This window comes from Hypanus sabinus, chromosome 8 (assembly GCF_030144855.1).
Source record: "Hypanus sabinus isolate sHypSab1 chromosome 8, sHypSab1.hap1, whole genome shotgun sequence".
In the NCBI taxonomy this organism is placed as follows: domain Eukaryota; kingdom Metazoa; phylum Chordata; class Chondrichthyes; order Myliobatiformes; family Dasyatidae; genus Hypanus; species Hypanus sabinus.
The window spans coordinates 71,539,336-71,565,264 of NC_082713.1; the positions used below are offsets into that span (position 1 = coordinate 71,539,336).

Consider the following 25,929-nt stretch of genomic DNA (forward strand, 5'->3'; position numbering starts at 1 on the left):
AGTATACTCCTATATCCCTTATACTTTTCAAGGAATTCACTTCATTCCCTTGGACCAAAGAACTGATTATTGACTTCAGGAGAAGGAAACAAGAGATCCAGGAGCCAGTCCTCATCGGAGGATCAGAGTTGGAGAGGGTCAGCAAATTTAAATGCCTTGGTGTTAGAATTTTGGCGCTCCTGTCCTGGACCTAACATGTAAGTGCAATTACAAAGAAAGCATGGAGGCACCTCTACTTCCTTAAAAGTTTGCAAAGATTCGGCATGACACCTAAAACTTTGACAAACTTTTATTGATGTGTAGTGGAGCATACATTGACTGGCTGCATCACAGCTTGGTATGCAAACACCAATGCCCTTGAATGGAAAATCCTAGAAAAATTAGTGGATATGGCCCAGTCCATCATGGACTGCCATTATGCACATTTACACAAAATGTTGCAGAAAAGCAGCATCCATCAGAGATCCCCACCACCCTGGACATCAGGAAGAAGGTACAAGAACTGCAGGACTCACACCACAGGTTCAGGAACAGTTATTACCCCTCAACCACCAGGCTCTTGAATCAAAGGAGATAACTTCACTCAACTTCACTTGCCCAATCATTAAAATATTCCTATACCTATGGATTCACTTTCAAGGACTCTTCGTCTCATGTCCATCCCAAGCAAATTTAATTGCTTATTTATTTATTTGTTATTATTTATTTCTTTTTGTATCTGCGCACTGCATCCTTTTGCACACTGGTTGGACACCCAAGCTGGCGTGCTTTTTTATTGATTCTGTTATGTTTATTATTCAATTACAGATTTACTGTGTATGCCTGTAAGAAAGTGGATCTCAGGATTATATATGGTTACCTAGATGTGCTTTGAACTTTGAACCTTGAACTTGATTCTGGCTGACATATGCAACATTCTTCCTGACCAAAACCTCAATATCCTTCATCAGCCAGGATTCCCCAATCATCCTGAGCAATAATAACAGCAGATCCAACCACGCAAAGCAGTTTGTATATGTGCGAGGTACATACAACTGCCCTACCTGCCATCTCTAATCCACCAGAACTGCAGAGCAAAGTGAAGGATCTAATTTTGTTTTTATTGCCAGAGTCTCTCAAGACAAGAGACAAAGCCTCAGCACTTCCATCTCACATACCACGTCAAGATGACAATTGCCAGTATCAAAGTTTTCTCCAATGCTATAAATATTTAAGTATGTATTAATCTAATGGTTATTTATGGGATCTATCTGTTCATGAAATTGTCACGAGCTTTGCCTATATGATCTCTAGGATTCAAAATATTTAATTGGATATGAAGCACTTTGGAGTGATTCTGAAATGCAAAGTTTTAGATAAGCTTTTTTTTATTAGAAGAAAATAATCAGAATGTAATGGTTAAGAGTTATCGACCTAACTTTTGGAGTTAATTTTTCCATCCTACCCTCCTCTGAGCTTGAACAAGTTCATTATCCACTTTGGACACAAATGAAGATCCCCCATCATTTTCCATGGAGTAGAATTTGACTTTCTTCATACATACTTCTTCATCAAGCCTTAGCCTTTTTAAATACAAAAATTACAGTGAGGCAATATATATCAGATAAAATTTAAATAATGTATTAGTGATCCTTAAACTACCATCAAGACATTGCAGTTAGGTTTTTTTTATGTATTTTTGTAAATATCAGATAATAACATTTTCAGGCAGAAAATTAACATCAACAAACAAGTAACCTTCAATCTGAAATACACAACAGCACTTTAGGCCAAATTATTTTGTGGAAAAGTATTAGGCATTTCTTCTGGTCATTATTTGACTTTTGTACAATAACAAATAACAAATTACTATTATTTCTATGCGTATCATCTTCAAACACAGGAACATCCTCCCAAGAAGAATTATGAATTCTGCACAATATGCTTCAGGTAGCCATTTTACAGCTAGCTTTAAGATAAATTGTCATAGTTTACAGATGAGGCAATTTACAGCAAAGCTCTAATTTCTCATTTTCCTGCATCAGCAACAGTTTTGATAAACATTTGACAATTGTATAAAATCAGTGAATGGAATTTAGTATTCTATATTTTGACTTCAACGATTCAAAGATTCAATCCTGGACAAGACAGCACTAGTGAACCATGTGACCAATCACAACTTTCTGCAGACAGTTCACAAAACGACTTCTGTCACTTCTTCTTTCAAATAAGATTCTACAACTTAGCTGCATGTGATTGAAACCTGTGACTTACATTTTGATGGTGTGTTTTGGGGCCGATGGAGCAATTGGTGCTTTGCTGTCTCCGAGGGAGTTCGGTGAGGCTTGGAACAGAGTGTGTGGCCTGGAAGCCAAGAAGCCGGGAGACAGCAGAGCTCATAATCAACTCCATTGCTTCTCTCTGACTGAGGCATCAAGCAAGGTTGAAGTTGGCAAGGACGAGAGTGGAGGTCGGATGGGTGGCTGGCAACATCTGCCTGCATTTGATTGGTCTTCCTTGCCCTCTCGCTAGCTGCTGTCAGAGGAAAGTGCAGGAGCCTTGGATTACACGCTGCAAGGATTGATTAGCAAGTCTGTGGACTTGCTTTTGGGGACTTTGTGGCTCATGGTGCATGTATTTCTGGAGTCTGGTTACTCTTTTTTTGCTGATTTTTTGCAGTTTGATCACGGCAATAGATGTGGACTGGGGCACTTTGGCAAATAATTGCTCTGTGGCCTGCATTCGGCTAGTGGTGTGGTGCTGAACTGAACTAAACTGAATACTACTAGACTCCTGGTTTGATGTTTGATATTCTATGTGTTGAACAAATTCTTCTTGGGCTTCAAGCCAGGTACAGGTATTGATTATAACCGACATTTCAATGACTAACTCTGCCATCTTCATCAGGGATGATACCTGGGTAAGAATACTCCAGTGGTATTTATACTCCTGTAGTCCATCCCTCCTGATTGGCTAGACCTCATCCAATCAGATTTCCACTCTCCCACCATAGTTACAATCAAATTCCAGTTCTTTCTTCATCTTTATTAAAATTCTCCTCTAGTTTTACTTCAATGGTTTCCTCTACCAAGTGGTATCAAAAGCCATTGGTACAATAGTTTTGTGCCGTCAAAGACCGTTGTGAATACAGTATTCTGCTACCACTGATTTTTCCAGGTAACCCAAGGTACACACCTCCCATCCTCGTTGATGTGGGTTTCCACCATGTCTACCACCTGGCTGATCTACACTGCTCCGGATTCACAGGGAATCCTGTAAATGCCAGTCCACCTGAGTCCCAGGTCATCTTTGACCTGCTTAAACTGTGACTTGGGCTTCCTTATGGGTTTGTGGATGGAATTAATCTGGTATTTCTTCAGGATCCTGGTAATCCTTACAGAACCCATGGAAATATCGGGAAGAAATGCAGTAGCAACATGTTCCTCCTCGTTGTTAGACATCCCTGATGAAGATGGTAGAGTTTGTCATTGAAACGTTGGTTATAATCAATACCTGTACCCGGCTTGAAGCCTGAGAGGTGTTTATTCATCATATACTCTGGGAAAGCACTAGATCCTTTTCCATTCTATGTTCTGTTCGTTCACTTTTTGCTGTTTGCGCAGTTTGTTCTTTTTTTGCGCATTGGGTGTTTGCCGTTTTCTTGAACGGATTCCCAGGTGTTCCTTTGTTTCATGACTGCCTGTGGGAGGACAAATCTCACAGTTGTATTGTGCATACATGCTTTGATATAAATGTACTCTCAATCTTTGAATATTCATTGTTATGTGCATTCAATTAAATGAAGAAAACCAATTTATCTTGGTCAACCTTTGTGGAAATAGTACAAAGAAAAAAAAGATAGCTAATTCTATTCACAATGAAGTTTCATTATTAAGGGTAAATCCATCAGTAAAACTTCCTTTAGCCTTTTAGAAGCTATTTCAGACAGAAAATTAAGATTAACAAACTGGTAGGTTTCAATCTGAAATACATGAAGGATTTTAGGTTAAATTATTTGTAGAAAAGTATTAAGGCATTCCGTCTGCTCTTTATTTTACTTTTGTACAAAATAAATAATTTTTATTTCTATACTTTAAGTACACAATAGCTTTTAAAATTTCAGACAATGCTGTTCTGTTATGCATAATGACACGGAAATAGCTTAAGGGTTAAAATAACATTGATGACACGGCATTTGGCAGAGCTTGAGTTCAACGAAGCCACAGACAGAGCAAAGGGAAAACTTCAATGACTTTACTCCCAATTGTTGCAAAGGTATGAGTACAGTGAGGGTAGGACCAATTAAGGATAGGAGAAAAATTATCTGCCTATAGTTGGAGGAGGTATGGGAATTCCTTAATGAATACTTTACCTCAGTATTTGCCAGTGAGAGGGACCTTGATACTTATGAGCGTAGTGTATAACAGGCTGATGTGCTAGCGCATATCAACATCATGAAACATGTGTGGAACTTGTGATAAAAATTAGGATAGATAAGTCCCCGGAGCTGGATGGCATATATCCCAGGTCACTACAGGAAGTGAGGGAAGAGACTGTTGTCTCCTTGGCAATGCTCTTTGCAATCACTGACCATGGGAGGTATAACACGTGAATGGAGGGTGGCAAATGTTATTCATTTGTTCAAGAAAGGGAACAGGGATAAAGCAGGGAACTATAGACCGGTGGGTCTTACTTGAGTGGTGGGTAAATTATTGGAGAAGGTTCTTAGAGACAGGATTTACAAGCATTTGGGAAAGCATTGGGTTAGTAAGATTGCAAATGATGTGAAGGCTGGTGGAGTTGTGGATAGTGCAGAAGGCTGTCACAGGTTAGAACGGGACATTAACAGGATGCAGAACTGGGCTGAGAAATGGAGTTCAACCCAGAAAAGTGGAAGGTCAAACTTTAAAGAAGAATACAGGGGTAACGGCAGGATTCTTGGCAGTGTGGAGATACAGAGGGATCTTGGGGTCCAGGCCCATAGATCCATTAAAATTCCTGAACAAATTGATAGGTGGTTAAGAAGGCATTGAATAGATTAGATGGGGAATTGAGTTCAAGAGCCATGAGATAACGTCACAGCTCTATAAAACCTTGCTTAGACCACACTTGGATTATTGTGTTCAATTCTGGTTGCTGCATTATGGGCAATATTGCAGAAGCTTTAGAAGGGTGCAAAGGAGATGCACCAGGACACTACCTGGATTAGAGAGCATGTTTTATGAGAATAGGTTGAGTGAGCTAGTGCTTTCGCTTTGGAACGACGGTGACTTCATAGTGGCATAGTTTATAGTTGATGAGGCACAGATTAAATGGATATTTGGAGACTTCTTTTGGGCACGGTTAATACCAGGGCTTAATTTTCAGGTGACAGGAAGAAAGTATAGGTGGGATGTCAGAGGTAGTTTTTTTTTTATAAACACACAGAGAGTGGTGGGTGCATGGAACACCCTGCCAGGGGTGGTGGTATTGGCAGACACATTAGGGACATTTAAGAAACTCTTACATAGACACATGGATAATAGGAAAATGAAGGCCCATCTCAGAGGAAAGGGTTAGATTGATCTTGGAGTAGGTTGAAAGATCAGCACAACATTGGGGGACGAAGGGCCTATATTGTGCTGTAGTGTTCTATGTTTTATGTTCTGATCTATAAATGTGCATAATAGTTTGAGTGTTTTTCTTACTTGGAAATGTTTGGGCCAGCCATGACCTTGAGCATTGGAATGAGATCCTCTGCATAACGACACAGGGGACCACTACACAGGAATTTCAATCTCATACCCGTTACTTCTGGAAAATGACCATCATTGGGTACCAAACCTGAAAAACAGAGCGCGAATTCAATCATATTGTAATTGCTCCACCTAGGGATGCCTCCATGATAAGATCATGAATTAATCTTATCTTCTTGTCTGATTGGCTCCTAAAGATGCTGTCCTGAAGAAAATCCCCTCACCATTCTAATAATACTTAATTTAGTCTACTTTTGTCAATCTGAATCTTCCAGTCAATGATTTTAGACTAAAATTCCCTCACGTTCCTTATGACAATCATCCATTATATCTATTCTTTTCATTTGTCCTGCACTGAAGATTTTGCTAGGAGGCCTGAACATCACTCCAATAAGTGTGACCTCCAAGTAATCCCATGCAGTGTAATATGAGCACTTGTTATGTATACAAGGTGCGAAACCTGGTATGAATAATTATACTCTCAGTGCTCCCATCTGATAAAATGGAATGCATCCTTCTAATCATGTCCTACATGAATATTGATAAAAGATATGTAAGACCATAAATATATCAGACATGGGAACAGAATTAGGCCAGTAAGCCCATTGAGTCTTCTCCACCATTCCAACATGGTTGATATATTATTGCTCTCAAAACTGTTCTCCTGTCTCCTCCCTTCCTAATCAAAAACCTATCAATCTCCTCTTTAAATATACTCATGTTCACATCACTGTAGTATTTTCATGGGCTGCAGGTAGTGATTAATGTTTATAATTTGCTGAAAAGTTATTACACAGTATGTCAAGAGATTGAGCATTTCAGCAATACTCAGGGACCAAATAGGCTGTATTTGTTTTCTGGGGCAGGGAAGGCTGAGGTGGAAACTGTCTGATGTATACAAGATTGTGAGGATCATAGCTAAGGTAATTAATGAGTAATCTTCCCCTTAATAGTGGTGTCTATAACAAAAGTGCATAGGTTTAGATTATGGTGTAGGAAATGTTGATGTTAATTGGGGAAGGATTGAGGTAGAGGCACGTGCGCTCACAACATGCAGTAAGTATTTAAATGAACACTTGAAACGCCTTAGGGTTGAATGCTGTGGACTAAGAGTTGCAAAATGAGATTCCTTGGTACCAATGTGATGGATCTAAAAGCCTGTTTCTGTGCTTTGTGGATCTGTGACACATTCACAATTAGAACTTCCAAAAATAATTCTGTGAAAGGCTTAAGCAACTTATAATATATCATAATTTCCTGGTATTTTGACAACTACTCATCAATGAAACAGTACTACCTCTGCATCCCCAACAAAACAGCACCTGCAAATTTAGTTGTTTCTTGAACCTGCAATGCAGGAAATATCTTCAGGAAAATCATAGAGACTTTTGGATAGGTACACGGAGCTTAGAAAAATAGAGGGCTATGGGTAAGCCTAGTAATTTCTAAGGTAGGGACATGTTCGGCACAACTTCATGGGCCGAAGGGCCTGTGTGGTGCTGTAGGTTTTCTTTGTTAAAAAAAACAGAAAATGTCGTAAATAATTGCACAGAGTTAAATTTTTGTGTTAATAACTTTCCATCAGAACATAACTTTTATCCTCCTTTATAAAATTTACTCATTTCCAGCATCTGGGCGTTGTCGGCAAGCTGTGCAGTTATTGCACATCCCAGTTGACCACAAGGTGGTGATAGTGAACATTTCTACTGACGTGGCTAAATGAAGCAAACCATGCACAAATGCAAAATAAAGTTATGCAGCATCACCTGGTGGTCTGACCCTGAAATTACAGAAAGATAAAAGCTTGGGCCTTTTTAAATGTTAAGTGCTGTGTGCAACTGTGAAATGCATTATCTATTTATTCAATGCAAAATGCCCTGTGTGGAAATCTATTGAGTAATTAAATGCACTTGAGGATTTCCAGAGTAAATCAGTAAAGTTTGCAAAGAAGATTAAAAAGAAGCTATATTAGGAGTTTGAGACTCCAGCAAATTTCTGCATGCACGATGGAGAGCATCACAGTCTGCTATGGAAGGGCCACTGCACAGGTTGGGAAAAAGCTGCAGAACATTGCAATCAGCTCCATCAGGGACAATAGTCTCCCCAGCATCGAGGGATTCTTCAAAAGGTGGTGCCTCAGAAAGGCAGCATCCATCATTAAAACCCTCCATCACCCAAGACATGCTCTTTTCTCATTGCTACTGTCAGAGGTGAGGTAAAGGAGCAGGAACACTCAAAATTTTAGGAGTAGTTTCTTCCCCTCTGCCATCAGATTTCTGAATGGACAATGAACTATTTTTGCACTCTTTATTTTGCATAAATATTATAATATATATATCCTCTTATAATTTACAGGTTTTTATATACTGTATGGTACTGCTGCTGTAAAACAACAAATTTCACAACATGTAAGTGATAGTAAACCTGATTCTAATTCTGTGTTTTTTAGGCATCCGTTAGTCTCGAGAGACCATGGATTTGCACCTTGAAAAGTCTCCAAGGTGCAGGCCTGGGCAGGGTTGTATGGGAGACTGGCAGTTGCTCCTGCTGCAAGTCTCCCCTCTCCATGCCACTGATGTTGTCCAAGGGAAGGGCAAGGGCTGTTACAGCTTGGCACCGGTGAGCAGAGCAATGTGTGGCTAAGTGCCTTGCTCAACATGCTGCCTTAGCTGAGGCTCGAACCAGTGACCTTCAGATCACTAGACCAGAATTCTAATTCTGGTTTTGATTTAACAACATTACCCTCATCTTTTGATATACAAGTCTACATAACAATTCACAGCTTTAAAATGGAGCATCACCTACTGAAAATAAGATAACATAAGCTCAAATATCAATGTGGAGAAACTAGATTTGAACACCTTGTGTCTCAAATGGAAAAATTGCAGAGTAAAGCAGTATAAGTAATATAGTAAAATAATATTGTTACTGCATAAATGTGGAAAATTATTTACCCAGACCTGAAGTTAATAAGAAATTTAATGGAACAAAGCTTCAATTGTTTGATTTAAAAATAAAGAAACACTCTCATTTGCCACTAAATCAGCAGCATTCCAAATCTAAACTTCTCTTAAATAATTAAATTGCAACAAACCACAGTAACATATGTAAAAGGTAAAATCTTGCCTGACCTGTGGTAGGTTTGTGTCCATAAATTCCATTAAAGAAGGCAGGCATTCGAATACTGCCACCAATATCAGAACCCACGCCCATTACCGACCCCGCTGCAGCAATAATGCACCCCTCACCACCTGCAGAAAAAATAGCAATACATTTTTTCCCAACTTTCTATAAAAAACATCCAAAATGGTGAAATTATTATTACAGACAACTAAGTGGAATTATGCAATTTAAGACAGGATAGAAAATAAAGAAAACAAAAAGAAATAAAATACTGTCACTTGGGGAAGGATTGTGGTTAGGAAGCAGGAATATCTCATTCAGAAGAAAACACACCCACTTTTCAATTCCAGCTAATGCTAGATAATACTTAAGACAATTTGTGCAGCACATTTTTTTTATGAATGTGAATTCAAGATAGGAAAACATACATTTGGGAAAATTGTCAACAATGATACCATGCTTTATTAATCAGCATTGTCTTGGAAACTGGGACATATTTGCAATGGAGAAAAGTTTCAAAACTTCCATATTTAGTTGCTATGCAAAGAACAAAATTACTGTAGCCAAATACAAAGATTTTTTTTTGTAAATTAATACTTATCTGAACTTCCACCCGCAGTACAATCCAGATTATATGGGTTTCTGGTCATCCCATATAGATTGTTACTAGATTCATACCACATACACAGTTCACTGCAGTTTGTGACACCTAAAGGGATGGCACCAGCTCTTCGAAGAGCATTCACAACTGCAGCATCTGCAAAGGAAATTACGTCCTTTCGGCTTACAACTCCACAAGCATTGGATGAACCTGGGAAAATGTGAAATAGATTTATATCAGAAAAGAGAGTATCATATACAAAAGGTTATCACATAAAAATATCAAGTTCTGTGAAATATAAAACTATATATTTAGTTTAGAAGTAAATGAACTACTACTTTAACAAGTGCAGAAATTGCAGGGACCATAGCAGAGATACTTACATATCATTAGCCCCAGGTTAGCTGACAGGATAGTTAATGCTGTTCCATTATTTAAGAAAGGCTCTCAGAATAAACCAAGAAATTATAGGCCAATAAGCCTGACATCAGTAGTGGGTAAGTTTTTGGAAAGTATTCTTTTGTTTAAGTAATTGGATAGACAGAGACTGATAAGGGATAGTAAACAAGCTTTGTTTGAGGTAGGTCATGTCTAATCTATAGAGTATTTTGAGGAAGTTGCCAGGAAGCCAAGATAGTGAATGTTGACTACATGGACTTTAGTCAGGCCTTTGACAAGGTCCTACATGGGAGGTTAGTCAAGAATGTCCAGAAACCTGATCGTCAAAACAAGGTGGTAAATTGAATTAAACATTGGCTTCTCAGGAGAAACCAGAGAGTGGTAGTAGACGGTCGCCTCTCTGGCTAGAGGCCTGTGACAAGTGGTCTATCACAGAGATCATTGCTGTGTCCATTGATACCTGTCCACCTATATCAATGATCTGGATGATAATGTGGTAAACTGGATCAGGAAATTTGCTTGCCACCAAAATTGAGTGTAGTGGATAGTGAGGAAAAATATCAAAACTTGCAGTGAGCTCTGGACCAACTGAACAAATGGCAGAAGGATTTTAATGCAGACAAATGTGTGGTGTTGCACTTTGGGAGGACAAACCAAGGCAGGATTTTTACAGAGCAGTGGGGCACTGAGGAGTGTAATAGAACAAAGAGAACTGGGAATACTGATCTGTAATTCCCTAAAAGTAACGCCACAGGTAGATGGGTCATAAAAGTTTTTGGCACATTGGTTTTCATAAATCAAAGTACTGAATTGGTGTGGACTAATTTGGAGCATTATGTGATGCTTTGATCATCTACCTACAGGAAAGATGTCAATAAAATTGAAATAGTGCAGAGAAAATTTACAAGGATGTTGACAGAACTTGAGGACCTGAGTGACAGGGAAAGGATAAAATAGGTTAAGACTTTATGCCCTGGAGTATTGGAGAATGAAGGGAAATTTGATGGAAGTACTGTATACAAAATGATGAGGGGCATAGGTAGGGTAAACGCAAGAAGGCTTTTTTCCACTGAGATTGGATGAGATTGGACTAGAGATCATGGGTTAAGCATGAAAGATGAAAAGTTTGAGAGGAACATGAAGGGGAGCTTCTTCACTCAGATGGTGTTGAGAATGAGGAATGAGTCACCAGTGGAAGTGGTGGTTGTAGGTTCAATTTCAATATATAGGAGACATTTGGATAGGTACATAAGACCATAAGATATAGGAGCATATGTAGGCCATTTGGCCCATTGCATCTGCTCCGTCATTCAATCAAGGGCTGATTCAATTCTTCCAGTCATCCCCACTCCCCTGCCTTTTCCCCAGACCCTTTGATGCCCTGGTTAATCAAGAACTTATCTATCTCAGCCTTAAATGCACCCAATGACTTGGACTCCACAGCCGCTCGTGGCAAAAATTCCACAGGTTTACCAGCCTCTGACTAAAGTAATTTCTCTGCATCTCTGTTCCAAATGGACTCCCTTCAATCCTGAAGTCATGCCCTCTTGTCCTAGACTCCCCTACCATGGGAAATAAATTCGCCATATCTAAACTGTTCAGGCCTTTTAGCAGTTGAAATGTTTCTATGAGATCCCCCCTCATTTTCCTGAACTCCAGGGAATACAGCCCAAACGCTGCCAGATGCTCCACATATGATAACCCTTTCATTCCTGGAATCATTTTTGTGAATTTTCTCTGAACTTTCCCTAAAGTCAGTATATCTTTCTAAAATAAGGAGCCCAAAACTGCACACAATACTCCAAGTGTGGTCTCACGATTGCCTTATGGAGCCTCAACATCACTTCCCTGCTTTTATATTCTATACATCTAGAAATGAATGCCAACATTGCATTTGTCTTCTGCACCACTGACTCAACCTGGAGATTAACCTTTAGGGTATCCTGCACAAGGACTCCCAAGTTACTTTGCATCTCTGCATTTTGAATTCTCTCCCCATCTAAATAATATTCTGCCCGTTTATTTTTTCCATCAAAGTGCATGACCATACACTTTCCAACATTTTATTTCATTTGCCACTTCTTTGCACTTTTCCCTAAACTCTGCAGGCTCTCTGTTTCTTCAATACTATCTGCTCCTCCACTTATCTTGTATCATCGGTAAACTTAGCTACAAATCCATTAATCCCATAGTCCAAATCATTGACATACATCGTAAAAAGCAATGGTCCCAACACTGACCTCTGTGGAACTCCACTGGTAACTGGCAGCCAGCCAGAATAGGATCCCTTTATTCCCACTCCCTGTTTACTGCTGGTCAGCCAATGCTCCACCCATGCTAGTAACTCCCTTATAGTTCCATGGGCTCTTATCTTGCTAACCTTGTCAAAGGCCTTCTGAAAATCCAAGCACACCACATCTACTGCATCTCCTTTGACATTACAAGCCATCTGCTTGTAATTCCCTCAAAAAATTGCAGTAGGTTAGTCAAGCAGGATTTTCCTTTCAGATAACCATGCTGGCTTTGGCCTAACTTGTCACATGCCTGCAGGTACTCCATAATCTCATCCCTAACAATTGATTCCAACAACTGCCCAACCACTTATGTCAGGCTAACAGGTCGATAGTCTTGTTTCTGCTGCCTCCCACACTTCTTAAATAGCGGAGTTACATTTACAATTTTCCATTCATCCAATGTAATGCCAGAATCTATCAATTCTTTAACGATTATTGTTGATACCTCCACAATCTCTCCAGCTACTTCCTTCAAAATGTGAGAGTTCATTCCATCAGGCCAAGAGATTTCTCCACCCCCAGACCACCAAGATTGCTGAGCGCCTTCTCAGTTGTAAGTTTCACTGCACATACCTCACCTCCCTGACACTCGTCAATGTCTGGTATGCTGCAGACTGATGCAAAATACACATTCAGATCCTCTACCATCTCTGCATCTCTCATTACAATATCTCCAGCATCATTCTCTATTGGTCCTATATCTTCCCTCAATATTTTACCCTTTATATACTTAAAAAAGCTTTTAGTATCTTCTTTGATAATAGTATCCAGTTTCCTTTCATAATTCATCTTTTCTTTCCTAATGACATTCTAAGTTACCTTCTGCAAATTTTTAAAAGCTTCCCAATCTTCTATCTTCCCACTAGCTTTTGTTTCCTTGTGTGCCCTCTCTTTTGCCTTTGCTTTGGCTCTAAATTCACTTGTCAGCCACGGTAGTGTCCTTCTTCCATTCAAAAATTTCTTATTTGGAATATATCTGTCTTGCACTTCCCTCATTTTTCACAGAAACTCTAGCCGTTGCTGCTCTGCTGTCTTTCCTGCTAGTGTCTCTTTCCAGTCAGCCTTGGCCATTTCTCCTCTCATGCCATTGTAATTTCCTTTATTCCACTGAAATACTGATGCATTGGAATTTAGTTTCTCCTTCATAAATTTCAAAGTGAACGTGATCATATTGTGATCATTGTTCCCAAAGGTTGCTTAGCCTTAAGCTCTCTTATCCCTCCAGATCAATGCACAACATCCAATCCAGCACAGCCGATCCTCTAGTGGGCTCAACAACAAGCTGTTCTAAAAAGCCATCCCTTAGATATTCTACAAATTCTCTCTACTGAGGTCTGGTACTGGCCTGGTTTTCCAGATCCAGTTTTATGTTAAATTCCCCAACGATTATCATGACATTGCCCTTAAGGCAGATAAATCCCTAGGGCCAGATGGTCTGCATCCCAGAGTGCTTAAGGAAGTAGCCCAAGAAATAGTGGATGCATTAGTGATAATTTTTCAAAACTCCTTAGATTCTGGATTAGTTCCTGAGGATTGGAGGGTGGCTAATGTAACCCCACTTTTTAAAAAAGGAGGGAGAGAAAAACCGAGGAATTATAGACAGGTGAGTCTGACATTGGTGGTGGGGAAAATGCTAGAGTCGGTTATCAAAGATGTGATAACAGCACATTTGGAAAGAGGTGAAATCATCGGACAAAGTCAGCATGGATTTGTGAAAGGAAAATCATGACTGATGAATCTTATAGAATTTTTTGAAGATGTAACTAGTAGAGTGCATAGGGGAGAGCGAGTGGATGGTGTATATTTAGATTTTCAAAAGGCTTTTGACAAGGTCCCACACAGGAGATTAGTGTGCAAACTTAAAGCACACGGTATTGGGGGTATGGTATTGATGTGGATAGAGAATTGGTTGGCAGACAGGAAGCAAAGAGTGGGAGTAAACGGGATCTTTCCAGAATGGCAGGCAGTGACTAGTGGGGTACTGCAAGGCTCAGTGCTGGGACCCCAGTTGTTTACAATATATATTAATGATTTAGACGAGGGAATTAAATGCAGCATCTCCAAGTTTGCAGATGACATGAAGCTGGGCGACGGTGTTAGCTGTGAGGAGGATGCTAAGAGGATGCAGGGTGATTTGGATAGGTTAGGTGAGTGGGCAAATTCATGGCAGATGCAATTTAATGTGGATAAATGTGAGGTTATCCACTTTGGTTGCAAGAACAGGAAAACAGATTATTACCTGAATGGTGGCCTATTAGGAAAAGGGGAGGTGCAACGAGACCTGGGTGTCATTGTACACCAGTTATTGAAGGTGGGCATGCAGGTACAGCAGGTGGTGAAAAAGGCAAATGGTATGTTCGCCTTTGTAGCAAAAGGATTTGAGTACAGGAGCAGGGAGGTTCTACTGCAGTTGTACAAGGCCTTGGTGAGACTGCACCTAGAATATTGTGTGCAGTTTTGGTCCCTTAATTTGAGGAAAGACATTCTTGCCATAGAGGGAGTACAAAGAAGGTTCACCAGATTGATTCCTGGGATGGCAGGACTTTCATATGAAGAAAGACTGGATCGACTAGGCTTATACTCACTGGAATTTAGAAGATTGAGGGGGGATCTTATTGAAACATATAAAATTCTAAAGGGATTGGACAGGCTAGATGCAGGAAGATTGCTTCCAATGTTGGGGAAGTCTAGAACAAGGGGTCACAGTTTAAGGATAAAGGGGAAGCCTTTTAGGACCGAGATGAGGAAAAACTTCTTCACACAGAGAGTGGTGAATCTGTGGAATTCTCTGCCATGGGAAACATTTGAGGCCTGTTCATTGGCTATATTTAAGAGGAAGTTGGATATGGCCTTTGTGGTTAAAGGAATCAGAGGGAAGGACAGAAAGCAGGTACAGGGTTCTGAGTTGGATGATCAGCCATGGTCATACTGAATGGCAGTGCAGGCTTGAAGGGCCGAATGGCCTACTCCTGCACCTATTTTCTATGTTTCTATGTTTCTGATATGCCTTTTCTATCTCCTGCTGTAATTTGTAATCCACATCCCGGCTGCTGTTTGGAGGCTTGTTTACACCTACCATTGGGGTCCTTTTACCCTTGCCATTTCTTAACTCAACCCACAGAACCATAGGACATTGCAGCACAGAAACAGGCCTTTTGGCCCTTCTTGGCTGTGCCGAACCATCCTTCTGCCTAGTCCCACTGACCTGCACCTGTACCATGTCCCTCCATACACCTCTCATCCATGTACCTGTCCAAGTTTTTCTTAAACGTTAAAAGTGAGCCCGCATTTACCACTTCATCTGGCAGCTCATTCCACACTCCCACCATGCTCTGTGTGAAGGAGCCCTCCCTAATGTTCCCTTTAAACTTTTCCCCTCAGCACCTTTAACCCATGTCCTCTGGTTTTTTTCTCCCCTAGTCTCAGTGGAAAAAGCCTGCTTGCATTCACTCTATCTATACCCATCATAATTTTATATACTTCTATCAAATCTCCCCTCATTCTTCTACGCTCCAGGGAATAAAGTCCTAACCTATTCAACCTTTCTCTGTAATTCAGTTTCTCAAGTCCCAGCAATATCCTTGTAAACCTTCTCTGCACTCTTTCAACTTTATTAATATCCTTCCTGTAATTTGGTGACCAAAACTGCACACAATACTCCAAATTCAGCCTCACCAATGCCTTATACAACTTCACCATTACATTCTAACTCTTATACTCAATACTTGGATTTATAGAGGCCAATGCACCAAAAACTCTCTTTACTAACCTATCTACCTGTGATGCCACTTTTAGGGAATTTTGTATCTGTATTCCTAGATCTCTCTGTTCTACTGCACTCCTCAGTGCCCTACCATTTACCTTGTATGTTCTACCTTGGTTTTTCCTTCCAAAGTGCAATATCTCACACTGAACTGTATTAAGCTCCATCTGCCATTTTCAGCCCATTTTTCCAGCTGGTCCAAATCCCTCTGCAAGCTTTGAAAACCTTCCTCACTGTCCATGACACCTCCAATCTTTGTATCATCAGCAAATTTGCTGATCCAATTTACCACATTATCATCCAGATGATTGATATAGATGACAAGTAACAACGGACCCAGCACTGATCCCTGTGGCACACCACTAGTCACAGGCCTCCACTCAGAGTAGCAATCTTCCACTACCACTCTCTGACTTCTCCCACTGAGCCAATGTTTAATCCATTTTATTACCTCACCATGTATACCTAGCGATTGAATCTTCCTAACTAACCTCCCATGCGGGACCTTGTAAAAGGCCTTACTGAAGTCCATGTAGACAGCATCCACTGCATTCCCTTCATCCACTTCCCTTGTAACCTCCTTGAAAAACTCTAATAGATTTGTTAAACATGACCTTCCATGCACAAAGCCCTGTTGACTCTCCCTAATAAGTTCCTCTCTATCTAAATACTGGTAGATCATATCTCTTAGTACTCCTTCCAATAATTTACCTACTATTGACATCAAACTTACTGACCTATAATTTCCTAGATTACTTTTAGAGCCTTTTTTAAATAACGGAACAACATGAGCAATCCTCCAATCCTCCGGCACCTGACCCGTAGATGCCGACATTTTAAATATATCTGCCAGGGCCCCTGCAATTTCAACACTAGTCTCCTTCATGGTCCAAGGGAATACCCTGTCAGGTCCTGGGGATTTATCTACTCTGATTTGCCTCAAGATAGCAAGCACCTCCTCCTCTTCAATCTGTATAGGTTCCATGACCTCACTACTTGTTTGCCTTATTTCCTCTGATTTCATGCCAGTTTCCTTAGTAAATACAGAATCAAAAAAACCATTTAAGATCTCCCCCATTTCTTTTGGTTCCATACAGAGTCAACCACTCTGATCTTCAAGAGGACCAATTTTATCCCTTACTATCCTTTTGCTCTTAATATACCTGTAGAAGCTCTTTGGATTATCCTTCACCTTGACTGCTAAAGCTACCTCATGTCTTCTTTTAGCCCTCCTGATTTCTTTCTTAAGTTTTTTTTTGCACTTCTTATACTCCTCAAGTACCTTATTTGCTCCCTGTTTCCTATCCATGTCATACATCTCTCTCTTCTTCTTTATCAGTGTTCCAATACTGTATCCCTACAGAACCAAGATTCCTTATTCTTATTCACTTTGCCTTTAACCCTGACAGGAACATACAAACTCTGCACTCTCAAAATTTCTCCTTTGAAGGCTTCCCACTTACCAATCACATCCTTGCCAGAGAACAACCTGTCCCAATCCATGCTTTTTAGATCCTTCCTCATTTCTTCAAATTTGGCCTTTTTCCCCATAGAGACTCTACACCTTCCAATCCTATGTCATCCCTTTCTAATGATTTAATATTATTTCTTATACACAGGGCCACACCGCCCCCCTCTGCCTACTAACCTAGCTTTCTGATACACTGTATATCCTTGGATGTTCAGCTGAAATAGATGGGAGGGCTATGTGCAGATTGATGGGACGAGGCGATTAAAAGTTTGACATGGACTAAATGGGCCGAAGAGCCTATTTCAGTGCTGTAGTATCCTCAGCTTGGGAGAGCCAGCAAAAAGCTTGGAGGTCCTCATTGACTAGTCCACCCATATCGAAAATCATCTGGCAGAGTGAAAGTGGCACCACTTCAGGAGGTCAAGGAGAGCTAGACCGAGCCGGATCCCTACGCATTGCAGTTCCACTCCCCAGCCTCGGGTGATGACCAGCCCGATGCATGTGCAAGATCCAGTCAAACCCATGCAGTCGATAGCACTAGACTCTCCACCGATGAGAGGTCCTGGCTTCAGAGTCAAGGTTACTGCCCTTACTCTGGGGAAGCAGGTCAGCTCTGGGCCGAATGTCAACAACTGCAGCCACCTGGGGAACCGCTAAGACCACCCAATGTCAGGAAGACTGACGGCAGCAGCCACTATGCCCAATCCCACAGATTCTGGTTTTGTGCTGAAGGTGGAGTTCACCTAGGGTAGGAATTGGAGGCAAGTGAGGGCTTGTGTGGACTCTGGGCAACAGGTAATTTTCTGAATTAAGAAAGCTGCCATCGGTTCGACATACAAATGTGAGAGTTGAGTCCGTCTTTGCCTGCAAATGTATTGGGCAGCCAACTGCTAGGTTCCGGGCAGATCCCACAAGAGACTAGAATTGTATATGAGGCTAGTGGATCATGTGGAAGACATTAATTTCTACATTATTGACTGTCCACTCATACCCCTGACCCTCAGGCACCCTTGGCTGTCCCAGCATAACCCATCCATGGACTAGAGAGAGGGGAGAACCATTGCTTGGTTCAGTCGTCGTAAGATGCTTTGCCTATGACATGGTGTTCCGACACCCAGACTCTCTAGTGACCAAGGGGTCAGACTGCAATGCAAGGGAACTTGAGACCTGCTGGAGAACTCGTCCAGTCCTCAATAACGGACAAGCCAGTTCTCACCAACAGGACACAGTCTAGTCAGAATCCCACAGGAACCAGAGTGCAGGGTCAATTGTATGTGCTCTCAGGCCCAGAGAGAATCATCATGGAGGAGGATATAATGGAAGCTCCTGCCCTCCAACTCACCCACCAGTGCAGGTTTCTTCTTCACATAAAAGACAGATGGGAGCCTGTGGCCATGCATTGATTACAGTTTATACTACATAATGAGAAAGAATTGCCACTTCTTCCTCATATGAATATGTCTTTCGAGATGCTCCAAGGGGACAAAGGCATTCACAAAATTAGCCTTCCAGAATGCCTACAATCTGGTCCATATCATGGACAGAGATGAGTGGAGGACAGCATTCAGTACACCGACAGGGCACTACGAGTACCAAGTTATGCCCTCTGGCCTTGCGAATGCCGAAACCATTTTCCAAGCCTTTATAAAAGACGTGCTTCGAGATACTCTCAAGAAGTATGCCTTTGTCTACTTGGATGATATCCTAATTTTCTCAAAGTCCATGGAGCAGCATGTTGCTCATGTCAAGGACATTTTAAGGAGGCTGGTAGACCACGGACTTTACGTCAGCTGGAGAAGTATGAACTTCATTTGACGACTGCTTCATTTCTGGGTTTCATCATCTCCAACGGTAATCTCCAGGTTGGCTTTAACAAGACTCAGGCAGTCAGAGACTGGCCACCACCATCCAATATCAAACAGGTCCAATGATTCCTGGGGTTTTCTCATTTCCACTGGAAGTTCATGAGGAACATCAGCTTGGTGGTAGTTTCACTGACAGCCCTAAATAAGAAATCCACAAGCCCTTTTGTCTGGACTACTAAGGCAGAGGCAGCTTTTGCAGAGCTTAAACAGCAGTTTATTACAGCTCCCATCTTGGTTCCTCTTAACCCAGAACTTCCCATCCTTGTAGAGGTGGAGGCCTGAGATATTGGAGCAGGTACCATCCTGTCTCAAAGATCACCTTTGGACAGTAAAGCGCACTTGTGTACATTCTTCTCCAGACAGCTTTCCCCAGTGGACAGGAACTATGACATCAGAAATCAGGAACTTCTTGCAGTTAAGTTAACTTTGGAGAAATGACATCATTGGCTAGGCCAAGAACCCTTTTATCATTTGGACTGACCATAAAAACCTGGCCTATATTCAGAAGGCCAAGAGGCTGAATTCCAGGCAGACCAGGTGGTCTTTTTTTTCCAGTCCTGCAGAAAGGTCTTGGCCCAAAATGTCAACTGTACTTTTTTCCATCTCTTCGAAGATTTCCATCACTGCCTCTCCAAGCAATCAAGGCTGTGAGGAGTCAGCCATAGGGAAGGGGTCCTGTTAGGTGATGCTCCCAACCACACCTGCTTCTGATATTTAAACACTTTAACTCTCTGGAGTATGGATAGCTGGTGTGGCCTCTTTAAAGGCTTAAGATGTTCCGATTAATTGATAATCACATTTTGGGCACCGAGAATTGAGCATTTAAAGAACACTTGAACCAAGGTTTTCTGCTCAATCATAAGCCTATCTGTGATTTCGTCCAGCATTTGTTTGGTGCTCAGTCCCTCGATCCTGTTTCAGACCATGTCTTGCTCTCGGCCTCGGATATTCCAGCATTTGGCTCCAAGCCATCCTTGTCAAGGACACATGTCAGATTTTGATCTTTTTAAGCAAATAAAACATGTTGTGCAGGAGCATTAGTTTGTTTACATAATATACTAAAAACTAGTAGAACATTTCATGGTTCATGTCTTGCACAGTATTTGCAAATTTGCAAATTACTGGATGGCAATCTAATTTGGATCACTTTACTTTCCTGTCTGGCCTTTTTAGGGTCTCCCTATCAACAGTCAGGACAATGAAAGGGTAAAGGAGGCCAGCAATATTCAATTGGTAAGGCAGGGAAGGAGGAAGTACAAGTGGAACTGTTTGGAGATACAGACAAGGTCATCACAACACAATGGCTCAAAAGTTCAAATATCGCTGCTTGAACAAAGTGCACATTTCCTAGAATGGCTTACACATATTTGCTTGGCAATCACTTGCATCATAGTAGCAATGATGATGATTGTTTTCTCTAACTTCTGTTAATGCCCTTTCTCCCCTTCTTACCCCATCCCAATCTGTCTGTCTATTTATTTATTATATATTTTTTCTTCTTCCTTTTTTTTCTTTCTCTCTTTCCCTCTCACAATAACTCTTTGCCTGTTCTCCATCTTCCTCTGCTGCTCCCCTCCCTCTTTCTTTCTGACAAGGCCTTCTGTCCTATGATACTCCCCCTTCTCTAGCCTACTATCCCTTTTTCCAATCAAATTCCCAGCTCTTGGCTTCATTCCTTCCCCTCCTGTCTTCTCCTATCATTTCTGGACTCCCCCTCTCCCACTTTCAAATCTCTTACTATCTCTTTTTCCCATTAGTTCTGATGAAGGGTCTGGACCCAAAACGTCGACTGTACTTCTTCCTATAGATGCTGCCTGGCCTGCTGCGTTCCACCAGCATTTTGTGTGTGTTCTCTGTTCTATAATGCTGGTCATTACTTTCTCATTCATTCTATGGGGTCTCCTGGTTGGTCTCTCTAAAATGCATCACCTTACACATCACCTTACACTTACCTGAGTAGAAATCCATTTACCGTTTCTCAGCACATTTTCCTAAGTGATCAAAATCTCTTTGTAATTCATTGTAATCTGCTTCAGATCAACAAGACCCCCTAATTTAATATCATCAGCAAACTTGCTAATTGTATCATATTCATTCACATCCAAATCATGAGTCGATTCTTGGACTGCAGGAAGTAGTTCTGACAGCTTTGAACAACTTTTTCCTCCAACTATTGACACAGTTTCCTCAACTGATCGATGTATCAGATGATATCAGACACAATCTCCACTGTGTAGGAGAGAGGTCAGTTCTGTCCTTAATCTGTCCAAGTACCCACTTTTGATCACCTCTATAGTCCCTCACCAACTTTGGGAGTGAAACATCAAACCTCCTTGCTTGAGGAGCCCTTAATTTGTCTCAGCTGCTTGCCCTGCATATTCCTTCAGAGATTAAGTTCGAGGAGATCCAAGCGTGAACACAAGGGACAACCCAGGAACAACAGAGATGGTAAGTTTTTGGTTCTGAAGTGTTCTACATTGTGATATACAAAGAGAAACTTGGTGAAGTTCTGATTCAGTGTCAGTGTAGTGCCTTTGCTTGCAGTGTGTTCTTTAGACCCTGGCCAAAACTTTCCACAAACCCATTTGAGTCTGGATGGTATGGTGCAGATATAATATGCCTTATTTTATTAAATTTCAGGAATGAATGAAGCAATTCTGCAACAAACTGTGATCCATTGTCACCAATAAGTGTTCAGGAACACCAGTTTTTGTAATGAGACTTCTCAACACATCAACAGTGTGTGAGGCTGTAATGGAAGCTATTGGGAACACTATCTGGCCACTTTATAGCTGCATCCACTTCTAGCAAAATGTTTGTGCCTGTGAATGGTCTGGCAAAATCCACATTAATCCTTTGCCAGGGCAATGCAGACCATTCCCAGGGATGGAGAGATACTGCTCTTGGCATCTTCTGGATATGTTGGCATCCCAATCAATGCATGCCAAGCCGCTTGATCAGTTGATCTATTCCAGGCCATCAGACAAAGTTTTGAGACAAAATTTTCATTATGACCAAGCCTAGGTGGCCAGCATGTAGCACCTCCAACACTTTAACTCCCAGCTTTAATGGTGCAACAACCCTTAATCCCCACATAAGATGACCTCTACCAAGGACAAGTTCCCATTTGTGCTGGTAAAATAGGGCATCTGGAGTTTCTGCTGCACATTCCAGCCATTTTGGGTGGTCTTGTACACCTGGGATAGTATAGGATCTTTACTGATTTCCTTTTGGATCATCTCTGCCATAATAGGGAGACTTTTGATTTGCATTAGGGAAAGTATGTCAAGAGCACTGTCCTCTTTTGTAAATTTTTCAGTTATTTCCTTTTCCAAGGGTAAAGGGGACCATTCATCATCATTTCAAGGATTAGCTGTCCTCTTGAATTCAATCTCGTAATTGTATTGTCCAAGGACCAGAGCCCATCTCTGCATTTGTGCTGCTGCTGTTAGTGGAAGACCCTTCTGTGGACTGAAAATGGAGAGTAATGGTTGATGGGTGGAAAATGAAAGGCTAATGAACTTTGTCAGCACAAGATTTTTGCAAGGGAGATCTGCAACCTTATGATCCGGCTAATGATGGACATTCTGCAGATATTCCTAGATGGATAGAGGAAGAGGATGACAGTCAGGTAAGGAAACAAAGAGTGACAGCGTACCACAGTAAGGATGCCATGCCTTCCTGGCATATCCAACTCCCATACAAGTGCTGGTGAAGCAATTTACACTGCAAACCAGACTCAAGGCCTCTCAGTCAATCTGTGAGTAATTTAAACCCCAAACCAGACTCAAGGCCTCTCGGTCAATCTGTGAGTAATTTAAACCCCAAACCAGACTCAAGGCCTCTCAGTCAATGTGTGGGTAATTTAAACCCCAAACCAGACTCAAGGCCTCTTGGTCGATCTGTGGGTAATTTAAACCCCAAACCAGACTCAAGGCCTCTCAGTCAATCTGTGAGTAATTTAAATCCCAAACCAGACTCAAGGCCTCTCGGTCAATCTGTGGGTAATTTAAACCCCAAACCAGACTCAAGGCCTCTCGGTCAATCTGAGGGTAATTTAAACCCCAAACCAGACTCAAGGCCTCTCGGTCGATCTGTGGGTAATTTAAACCCCAAACCAGACTCAAGGCCTCTCGGTCAATCTGTGAGTAATTTAAACCCCAAACCAGACTCAAGGCCTCTCGGTCAATCTGTGGGTATTTTTCCTCTGCAGTGTTAAGAAAATGTAATGCAAATGCTCTGGGTTGTTCACCTCCATCAATCAACATTTCACATAGTTTAGCAGAAACCTATTATAGCATTTGACAGATTCTAAAAGAACCACAGCTATGACATGTCCTTTGGCCTTGGGGCATCCACCACTGCTTAATTTTCTCAGCACACTTGCGTAATAGCGGCGTGAACACCTTAAGTGATTTTTTTGAAAAAATTTACATTTGTTGCATCATGCTCTGAGCCCATAATCTTCCATCCTTTTTAACACAACCTTGAGATTTAGGAAATGCTCCTTGTCATCCTTATTGGTAACAATGATGTCATCCAGGTTACACTGATTGCTTGGACAGCATTGCAACATCTCGTCCATAGCTTTCTGCCAGGGTACAGGTGTAAATGCTACTTCAGAAATAAAGCTATTATAGTGATAAAGCCCTTTGTGAGTGTTTATGGTGAGAATCATCTTCCATCTCCATCTGTAGGTAGGCATCAGCTAAGCCCACTTTGCTGAATGTTTTCCACTATGGACATTTGCAAAGATATCTTCTATTCCGCACAGAACTGGGTGCAGAATACTGGGTTGATGTCGACCTTAAAATCAAAATAGTTCCTGACAGACCAATTCTTCTTGGCTACTTGGACCACTGTCATTGCCCATGAACTCCATTCATCTTTGGAAAGAATTCCTTCGGTTTCCATGTGATCTACATCACTGGCTACTTTATTTCAGATAGTATAAGGAAAAGTGTGGGCTTTGTAAAACTTGAGTGTGACATTTTCATTTATAACTATATGTTTGCGTTTTCCAATACCTTGAACAGTGCTGTGGCATTATCCAGTGAAAGTTCTCCAGTGTGAGATCTCAGTTGGATATCTGCAGGCTTCATTTTAGTTAGGTGCTGTTTTTGAATGCTTTCTTTTACGATCCCACAAATTAAACAATCTTTCAGTGCATCATTAAGCACATCACTGAACCGATAATATTCAGACAACTTCTTCAAGTTAGCCCCATAACCAGAAATGTACTCCCTTTCTTTTGATTCTGCTTATTAAACTAAAACCATTCTGTAATCATTAGTGATTTCAATTCTAAATGTTCCTGTAGTACTTTCCCAATATCTGCAGAGCACACCAGCAGGGTTTGATTACAGCAGCCAAATTTCTAAGCAAAGTGTATGCTGTTCCACCCAATGTACTCAGCAAAACTGGCACTTGCTTTTATTGTCTATCCATTTGCTTTAAAATACTGCTCAGTTCACTCAGTGTACAATATCCCCTCATCTATTGTGCAATTGAACACATCTATCTTTCCAATGTAGCGAGCCATTTCTGCTTTTTTAAATTTGTTTATTATCACCCAGTACCCATTGTTTATAAATCTCTGAAATTGTCTGATTTCTGTCTGTTTTTGAATCCGACCATCTTTGTTCGTTCTTGTAGAAGCACATACTGTGCTGGTTTTTTTCAATATATTTTTTTAATTAAATTTTTAAGAGAATTACATGGAATGTATAGAATAATAGAGTAATGAAAATTAATATTAGCCCTCCCCCTCCCCTTAACCCTTCCCCCCTTAACATCTCTGTCTAAAAAAAAAGAAAAAAGAAAAAAAAAGAAAGTAAGAAGAAAGAAAGAAAGAAAGAAAGATTGCCCGGATATCGGAGGATCCCCACATGCTCCATGGTGTTCATAATAACTTTAGTATATATCTTTATTTTTTTCCCCCAAGTAACTAATAATTTTATCTTGAATTATTGACTATTATTATCTACTGGTTTTTTAAATCAATCATTTCTCACTGCATTTTTTAAAAACTTGAACATTTTGCTATGCTTCAACAAGTAAGTAATAATCTTGCGTTTGTTTAAAACTTATCCATTGCCACAGTTATATTTTGTATCTCTAAAACATAAAACTAATTGAAAGGAAAATATAGAGCCAGGAGTAACTGTGTACATTTCATTTTTTTAAATTTAGTGTGGCACTTGCATATGCTGTGGTGCCATGATGATGTATACCATTGACCTACTTTTACATATCACCCATGATGATTTATTTAAACAAACAAGAATGCTTAATCTAACTATAAATGTACAATATTACTGAAATATTAAATACACACCAGTTTTATTTAGTGATACAGTGTGGAGTAGGCCCTTCCAGCCCTCTGAGCCAAACCTCCCCAAACAACCCCACAACCCTGAGTAACCTGAAGCTAATCACAGGACAATTTACTATGACCAATTAACCTACCCGGAACATTTTTGAACTATGAGAGGCAACCAGAGTACTTGGGCAAAACCCATGCATTCCTCAGCGGGGACATACAGAGACCGCTAACAGAATGGCACCCAAATTGAATTCTGAATTATGGAACCCCCGAGCTGTGATAGCATCGCACTAACAGCAACACTACCATTGCCCACCCTCCAGTCTTCTTGAACTTCACCAGTGACTAACTACTAAGCAAGTATCTCTACGAGG

The 25,929-nt window shown here is 40.8% G+C and overlaps 1 protein-coding gene across 1 annotated transcript in view; it reads right to left on the minus strand.

The window, feature by feature from the left end:
• The window catches only part of LOC132397761 (fatty-acid amide hydrolase 2-like), a 75,349-nt gene that overhangs the window by 10,110 nt on the left and 39,310 nt on the right, over positions 1–25,929 (minus strand). Inside the window, exons 4-7 of the mRNA XM_059976526.1 lie at positions 9,442–9,648; positions 8,846–8,968; positions 5,667–5,802; positions 1,445–1,562 (exon numbers count right to left, since the gene is read on the minus strand). Of these exons, the coding sequence (XP_059832509.1) occupies positions 1,445–1,562; positions 5,667–5,802; positions 8,846–8,968; positions 9,442–9,648 (584 nt within the window). The remainder of the gene's footprint in view (positions 1–1,444; positions 1,563–5,666; positions 5,803–8,845; positions 8,969–9,441; positions 9,649–25,929) is intronic.